The 9,407-nt window shown below is 37.1% G+C and overlaps 1 protein-coding gene across 1 annotated transcript in view; it reads right to left on the reverse strand.

Annotated features, from left to right (window-relative positions):
* GPR158 (G protein-coupled receptor 158) overlaps nt 1–9,407 on the reverse strand; it is a 734,231-nt gene that overhangs the window by 257,025 nt on the left and 467,799 nt on the right. Inside the window, exon 5 of the mRNA XM_004380527.2 lies at nt 5,070–5,138. Coding sequence (XP_004380584.2) covers nt 5,070–5,138 — 69 coding nt within the window. The remainder of the gene's footprint in view (nt 1–5,069; nt 5,139–9,407) is intronic.

Consider the following 9,407-nt stretch of genomic DNA (forward strand, 5'->3'; position numbering starts at 1 on the left):
AATGGGCAAAGGATATGAACAGGCACTTCCCCAGAGAAGATATTCAGGTGGCTAACAGACACATGAAGAAATGCTCACGATCATTAACCATCAGAGAAATGCAGATCAAAACTACAGTGAGATACCATCTCACCCCAACAAGGCTAGCATTAATCCAAAAGACACAAAATAATAAATGCTGAAAAGGTTGTGTAGAGACTGGAACACTTATACACTGTTGGTGGGAATGTAAAATAGTCCAACCACTTTGGAAATTGATTTGGTACTTCCTTAAAAAGCTACAAATAGAAGTACCATACGATCTAGCTACCCCGCTCCTTGGAATATGGCCAACAGAAACAAGAGCCGTCACACGAATAGATATATGCACGCCCATGTTCATAGCAGCACTGTTCACAATAGCCAAAAGATGGAAGCAACCTAGGTGCCCATCAACGGACGAATGGATAAACAAATTATGGCATATCCACACAATGGAATATTACGCAAAGACAAAGAACGATGAAGCTGTGAAACATCGTATAACATGGTGGAAGCTGGAACTTATTATGCTGAATGAATTTAATCAGTCACAGAAGGACAAATACTGTATAAGACCACTATGATGAGAACTCGAGAAAAGGTTTAAACACAGAAGAAAACATTCTTTGATGGTTACGGGGGTGGGGATGGAGGGTGAGGGTTATTCAATAAGTAGATAGTAGATTAGAATCATCTTAGGTGAAAGGAAGGACAGCACACACTACAGGGGAAGTCAACACAACTGGACTAAACCAAATCTAAGAAGTTTCCTCAATACAATCAAATACTTCTAGAGACAGAGTAGCAGGGATGGGTGGGGTCTGGGGACCATGCTTTCAGGGGACATCTATGTCAATTGGCATAACAAAGCTTATTAAGAAAATGTTCTGCATCCTACTTTTGTGAGTGGTGTCTGGGGTCTTAAAAGCTTGCAAGCAGCCATCTAAGATGCATCAATTGGTCCCAACCACTTGAACAAAGGAGAACAAAGAATACCAAAGACACAAGGAAAATATTAGCCCAAGAGACAGAATGGGCCACATAAACTAGAGACTTCATCAGCCTGGACCAGAAGAACTAGATGGTGCCTGGCTACCACCAATGAACGTCCTGACAGGGAACAAACACAACAGACGGTCCCTGATGGAGCAGTAGAAGGATGGGGTGGAGAACTCAAATTCTAGTAAGAAGAGCAGACTTAATGGTCTGACTGAGACTGGAGGTGCCCTGGAAAGCATGGCCCCTGGACGCTCTTATCAGACCAGAACTAAAACAATTTCCGAGGTCAACTCTTCAGACAGGGATTGGACTGGACTGTGGGACATAAAGTGATACTCGCGAAGAGTGTGCCTCTTAGTGAAGTAGATACAAGAGACCAAAGGGGTAGCTTCTGTCCAGAGGTGAGATGGGAAGGCAACCAGTTAGGAGCTGGTTGAATGGTCATGGGGAATCAAGGGTGGAAAAGAGGAGTGTGCTGTTGTAGAACGGGGTGAGCAATTAAGGTCTCATAACAATGTATGTAAAAAAAAATTTGTATGGGAGACTAACTTGAAATGTAAACTTCATTTAATTACAACAATAAAAAAAATAATTGCACTTTTGATTGTATAATTATAAAACAAGATTGGTGTTATCAAGAAAAGGAACGGGATTCCAGAAGAAATTATTGCAAGAAATTTGACTCAGACTGAGGATCAGGAAAAGTTTTCTTGAAAAAGTGATGCTTACACAGAAATCTAAAGGATATCTAGATATTAATTAGGCAAAAGGATCCGTAGAGGGAAGAAAGCCAGGAAGACTCTTCAAAACCAAAGGAAAAACTTGCAAAGATCCCATAGTAAGTTTCCTATTGCTGCTGTAACATATTACCACAAACCTGGTCACTCAAAACAACACAAATTATCTTACAGTTCTGGAGGTCAGAAGTCTGAAATGGGTTTTACAGAGCTAAAATCAAGGCATCAGCAGAGCAGTGTTACCTTCTACAGGCTCTAGGAAAGAATCTTTTTCCTCCTCTTTTCCAACTTCTAGAGGCTGCCTGCATTCCTTGGTTTGTGGTCGCCTTTGTTCATCTTCACAGCTGGAATGGCCAGCCTAATCTTTCTCACGTTGCTGTCTCTCTCGGTCTCTCTCTTCTGCTTCCTTCTTTCACTTAGAACTCTTGTGGTTACCTTGGGCCTACCCAGGTAATCCAGGAAAACCTCCCAATTTCAAGGTCCTTAACTTAACCACATTGCAAAGTTTCTTTTTCCATGTGAAGTCCCTGCGTGGAGTAAATGGTTTGCACTTGACTACTGTTATGGATTGAATTGTGTTTCCCCAAAATGTGTATCAACTTGGCTAGGCCATGCTTCCTGGTATTGTGTGATTGTTCACCATTTTGCCATCTCATGTGATTTTCCTATGTATTGTAAATCCTACCTCTATGATGTTAATGAGGCAGGATTAGAGGCAGTTATGTTAAGGAGGCAGGACTCAGTCTATAAGATTAGGTTGTATCTTGAGTCAATCTCTTTGGAGATATAAAAGAGAGAAGTGAGCAGAAAGAAAGAGGGATCTCCTACATCAAGAAAGGAGATCCGGGAGTGGAGGGTGTCCTTTGGATCTGAGGTCCCTGTGTTGAGAAGTGCCTAGACCAGGGGAAGATTGATGACAAGGACCTTCCCCCAGAACTGACAGAGAGAGAAAGCCTTCCCTGGGAGCTGGAGTCCTGAATTTGGACTTCTAGCCTTCCAGGCTGTGAGACAATAAACTTCTGTTTGTTAAAGCCATTCACTTGCAGTATTTCTGTTATAGTAGCAGTAGATGACTAAGACAACTACTAACCTAAAGGTTGACAGTTCAGACTTGCCCAGCAGTGCCACAGGAGAAAGGCCTAGGGATCTGCTTCCGTAAAGATTATAGCCAAGAAACCCCTATAGAGCAGTTTTACTCTGTAACACATGCGGTCGTCATGAGTTGGAATAAACTCAATGACAATGAGTTTTGTTTTCTGGTTTTTTTTTTTTCCATGTAGGTAATATGTTCACAGGCTCCAGTGATTAAGACATAAATATCTCTAGAGGGGAGGATATTATTCCGTTTACCACAAAAGGCATAATATTTGAGAACTGAAAGAATTATTTCAGAGTTGCTGAGGTAGGAAAAGTGAAGATAAGATGGTATGAGATGAGGCTGGCGAGGTGGACAAGGACCACACTATACAGAATATCACAAGCTGTGTCAAAAGCTTTGATTTTTATTCTAAGAACACTGGCAATAAACAGAAAAGGTAATTGATTAGATTCGATATTTTTAAAGATCCCTCTGACTCCTGGGTAGAAAAGGACAGAAGTTCAGGAAAAAGATGATAGTAGCAACAATAGATATTCAGATTACTAAAATTATTTTTCAAGATAATATTGTGAGTCTGTAACTTTGGTTGCTCAAGAACACTTGTAAACATTGAGTGAGGGAATAGGATTAGGAAATGAGGTGATGGAGGGGCACTGTCCAAATTATAAGGATTTTGGCTTTTACTGTAAAAGAAATGGCAAACTATTTGAAAATTTTGAGGAGTGACATAGTCTAACTTTGGTATTAAAGCTCACTGCTATTTTGAAAATAGATAGATGGTAGGAGGCAATCAGGTGGTGGGTTGGTGGGAATAAAGAGACTATAGCAATAATACAGAAAAGATACTGACTATGGTTTACACCACGGTGGTAGCAGTGGACATGGTGAGAAACAGTTCAATTCTTGCTATATTTTGAAGGATTTTCTGATGAATGTGAAAGAAAGAAAGGTGTCAAAAATGACTACAAGATTTTTGGCCTGAGTAACTTGAAGGACAGAGTTGTCATCAATGGAAAGGGGAGACTTTGAATCTGGGGGTGAAAGAGATGGGGAGCTCAGTTAAAAACCTGACAGGGCATACCACTGGGCCTTCAAATGGAGATGTCAAATAAAACAGCTGAATATATATATGAGTTTGGAGTTCAGAGGAAAGGTCTGGAGATACAAATTTGGGAGTCACTGGCATATAAATACTATTTAAAGCTATGAGGCTTGATGAGATCACCGAGAGAGAGAGTATAGATTAAGAAGAAGTACAAGGACTGAGTAGTGAGGCACTCAAGTGTTAAGAGGTGAGAAAGAAGATTAAGAATCAGCAGAGAAGACGGAGATGGAGCACCTAGTGAGGTAAGAGGAAAACCAAAAAGAACAGGGTATCCTGGCAGCTCTACTTTTTTCCTTCCCTACCACCTATTCATGTTATCAATTTTAGGCAAGTGATATTTTAATTCCCTAGACTTGGTTAGGTGTATCTTGTACATGCCTCCAACAGCATCCTGTCCCTGCCTTCCTACTGGCTTAGCATTTATCATATTGTATTATTATTGCCTGTACTTATTTGTCTCCTCCTCTAAATCATAAATTTCTTAAGAGAGCTCAATTTCACCTTGCTCACAGAATATCCCCAAGAACTAGCATAGTGCTTGGCACATATAACTCATGAATACAAGTTGGTTTAACTGAATGGAGTGAAATTCATGAAGTGCATACAAACATGATACTAGTGTGATACGAAGAGTCTACTACGGTTATATAAACCACTAATACCACAGATACCTTTATTTTATTATGTTTATTTTTCTATGTAACCATTACGGTCTTTCACACCGGAATTTTCCAGCATTAACTAGTTGATGTGTTTCATGGTTCTGATTTAGGTAGAGAGGGAAAAAAGGAAATTAATATTTACATGTGTATGCATGTATACATATGAAACATACATACCAAGAATGGATTTCATATGTTATCTCACATGAAACATTTAACCTTACTCACATACTTGGGAAGAAAAGTATAATTATCTCCATTTTACAAGAGGAAGCCAAGGTTGAGAAATGTTAAATAACTAACATTTATTATTGGTTAGAGCCAGAATGTACATGTCTATAAAGCCATATATATATACATATACAAACATACATACATATATATAAAATACTACTTAAGTAAGATAAAATAAATGGCTACTTTTAAAATACAATTATGTTACTCACCGGAAAGTACAGAAGCAGAGACCCAAAAAGGATTGTTTCCAATAGGATAAGGCCTGATGCCCTGATGCTCTAAAAAACAAAACGAAAATGTCACTGTTAACTTAGATTTCTAAGCATGGGAAAATTTATACTATTTTGACACTGCCCCCACAAACAGAATAGCATTCTTTGAGGAAAATAAATAAAAGAAAACTGGCTAAAATTTCAGGCTGTGTACCTAAGAGGGGAGCCCTGGTGGCACAGTGGTTAAGAGCTCAGCTGCTAACTGAAAGGTTGGCAGTTTGAATCTACTAGCCACTCCTTGGAAACTCTATGAGGCAAGGTCACTATGCGTCGGAATTGACTCGATGGCAACGGGTTTTGGTACCTAACCGAAACATGCAAAAACAGTGACAATAAAGTTGGTGGTAGACTTGATGATATTGCCAGTGGCTTCATGGAATTACATTCTCTAAAATTTGAATCACTGAACAGTCTATGCAGCTGAAAACATTATCTAGAAGACACTTCCAACCCAAAAAATTCAGACACAGAAGATGTCATCTGCATTTCTGAAACATCAGCCAAAAGTGATATTGAATGCTATCCCTAAATTATTTCACCCATACTTCAGGATGGTTCTGATGGATGAAACAAGGATATGAGCAAAGTCTTGGCTTCTCAGTGGTTTATCTACCATTGTACGAACATACAGTCTCAAACATTCACTAACAGAGCTCCATTATAGGAATAACATAAATTGCATCATACAAGAGACGTACCTCACCTTGGGAACATGCTTAAATGTTATTTTTAACTCAATAGTCAAAAAAAAGTTTATTTTCAAATAAATTCCTGAATATTTAAAGTCTGTCAAGCATAAAAATACGTAGTAACTTCTTTGACTCAGGATAGCAATATCTTCCCATAGCAAAATGCTTCCAATTGAGGTAAGAAATAAAAAGATCATAAAGTTGATCTTATCTTCTCACAATAAATTTTGCTCCAATGAATGGAATCATCAATATATAGTGACTATATTAATTAAGAATAAAACCAAAAAAAACAAGCCATGATAGGGTCCCTGTGTTTTCATTAAATGCAACATAAAATGTATACACAAATTACACCAAGTACAAATACAATATGTTACTTAGTAGGAAAATAACTTGAAACAGTATCAATTAAATTTCCAACAAAAAGAAGCTAAAAAACCAAGCCACAAGAGCTCACTATGTAAAAAGAAATATCAGATAACTGGATAGACACAGAGAAACTCTAATTCCCCTTCCCAAAAACCCTGGGAGGACATTGTTAGACACATAGGAATGCTTTGTGTAAGCTCTTTAAAGAACACAGGGTTTGCATTAATCTAAGAATTTTGGGAATGGAGAAACAAGTTTAGTTGGTGAACTGACTTAATTATTCAGGTGACTTCTCACCATTGATCATTATTTTAGCTAGCAGATATTTTCAGTGAAAACACAATTTCTATCAGCAAGCCTTTAAATGGACTTTGACTGGCAGAATTTCCAAAATGGCAAATTACATTGAAGGATTTTATAAATGATTTCTAACTAAAAAAGTAACACTTCTTGAATGATTATTTAACATATTTTTAATTTATGTTAACTAAATGCATTTATATTGTTTAAAAAAATCAAACAATACAGATAAAGCAAAGCTCCCAGTGCCTGCCACTGCCCATCTCCAGCTATTTCCCAGAGGAAATAGCTGTTACCAGTTTAAGGGTACAGTACAGTTGTTTTCACCTTTTAGCTATGCTGAATAATGCTGCAATGAACATTGGTGTTCATCCAGGTTTAATGTCATTCATTTATACTTCCTTTGCAGCTTTTTATACATGCATACACCAAAACGTACATATATACTTAAATAATACAGACAATCTAGTTGAGTTTGGTTGTGATTTTCCACAAACTGTATCACACTATTAGGATTTTTCTGTAACTTAATTCACTTAATATGTCTTAAGGTTACTTCCATGTCAGCACACAAAGATGTTCTCCGTTGTTTGTAATTGATGAATGTTGTTGTTTTGTGTCATCAAGTCAATTCCAACTCATAGCGTCCCTGTATGACAGAGTACTCTAAATGTACTCTAAAGTTTATTTTTTAAACCTTCTAAAAAATGACATTAAGTTAGAGTGTGAGAGTCCAAAATATTATACAAGACTGCTTGTAAAACAATCCATGCAATATTGATTAAAAAGGGACAAGGGAAGAAGCTACACGGCTTAGTGAAAAAGACAGACTTTGCAGTTAATCCCATCTCAGTCTGAACTATGAAACAACCACTTTGAGTTAGGAGAGCTTGGGTTTCAATGGCCTCACCCATAAAACCGGAGTCATAATTCTTACATTAATAAACCTGACATGTTTAATAAAATACGATATATACAAAATAGTTAGCATCATGCCTGCCACTTAATAGATATGTACCTATTCTTCAAGGTAGCACAAGAACGATGAATTTGAAAACTAACAAAGGTATATATAGCTAACAGTCAAAAGTTTTTTAAAAACGTTTAGGTCTAACATAACCCCAGAGGAGCCAAAGACCTGGGGAGCGGTGAAACACAGTTCTTACTTAAGGCTGTGGTAATATGGTGGTTAGTGGCCCCTTCTCCCATCCTGCTATATTTCCTTTAAAAAATTTTTTTTAAAAATTGTATGGTGATAAAATATATATAATAAAACATCTGCCATTTTAACCATTTTTACATGTACAGTTCAGTGACCTTAATTACATCCAACATGTTGTACAACCTTTCACCATTATTCATTTCCAGCTTTTTTTTTTCATCACTCTTAACAGAAACTCAGTACCCCTTAAGCAGTAACTCCTCATTTGTCCTCCTACCAGGCCCTGGTAACCACTAACAAACTTAGCTCTCTGTGCATTTTCTTATTCTAGATATTTCATGTAAGTGAGATCATACAATATTTGTCCTTTTGTGTCTGACTTATTTCATTTAGCATAATGTTCTCAAGGTTCATCTATGTGGCAGTATTTATGAGAATTTATTTCTTTATATGGCTGAATAATATTCCATTGCATGGATATAACATATTTCATTCATCCTTTCATCTGTTCATAGATACTTTAGTTGTTTTCACCTATTGGTTATGGTGAATAATGCTACAGTGAACACTGGCGTACAAGTATCTGTTTGAGTCCCTGCTTTCAATTCTTTCGAGTATATACCTAGGAATGGAATTGCTGGATCATATGATAATTTATGTTTACCTCTTTGAGGAATAACCAAATTGTCTTCCACAGTGACTTACCATTTTGCAATCCTACCAACAGTAGATGAGGGCTCCAATTTCTCCATCCCTGGTGGGGGTGAAGTGGTATGTCATTGTCATTGTGGTTTCGATCTTTGTTTTCCCTAATGGCTAACGATGTTGAGCATCTTTTCTTGTGTTTATTGGCCATTTGTAGTGCTTATTGTCCATTTGATTACCTTTTTTGATGTAATGTCTATTCAAGTCCTTCACTCAGTTTTTTACTGGGTTGTTTGTCTTTTTGTTGTTGAATTCTTTATATATTCAGGATATTAAACCCTTTTCAGACATATGGGTCCCAAATATTTTTCCCATTCTGGAGGTTGTTTTTTCACTTTGTTGATAAAGTTCTTTGATGCACATTTTTTTTTTTTTTTTATTTTGATGCAGTCTAATTTATTTATTTTATCTTTTGTTGTTTGTACTTTTGGTGACATATCTAAGAACTCATTACCGAAAACTAGGTTCTGAAGCATTACTCCTATGTGTTGTTTTAAGAGTTTTGTGGTTTTAGTTCTTACATTTAGGTCAATGGTCTATTTTGGGTTAATTTTCATAAATGGTATTAGGCTCCAATATCTTCTGAAAGTTTTAGGGCCAGTAGGCTTTGTAGCTGTATTATGGCCATCACTACCACATAACAGCAGTGGCAGTGGTGCATGCTTTTAGATATTCTCAGAGCATATAACCTGCCTCCTTTTCATTTGAAACTGTTGCAGAATCTTAACACTTCACTGCCTTGCTCCTGGCTAAGCAGATGAGCTCATAATTTCAAATTATACATTGGAACTTTGACAAATGATTCTGCAATAAAATGCAACTCCTATTCAAAATGTCACTTTTCCTTTAAAATATCCATTGGCAGAGCTGGCTTTATGGTCTTACAGAATGAGCAGATACCTAAGAGGCAGAATTCAAGGACACAGAAGAGGCCCCATGCTTCCTAAAACACTTCCTCCACTGTATTATTGGTATTTGTTAACTGGGACAAAGCCTTTTATTTATTTATTTATTTTTGGGGGGGTTCTTTTTTTTTTTTTTTTTTTT

Source organism: Trichechus manatus, unplaced genomic scaffold (genome assembly GCF_000243295.1).
Source record: "Trichechus manatus latirostris isolate Lorelei unplaced genomic scaffold, TriManLat1.0 scaffold00075, whole genome shotgun sequence".
Taxonomy (NCBI): domain Eukaryota; kingdom Metazoa; phylum Chordata; class Mammalia; order Sirenia; family Trichechidae; genus Trichechus; species Trichechus manatus.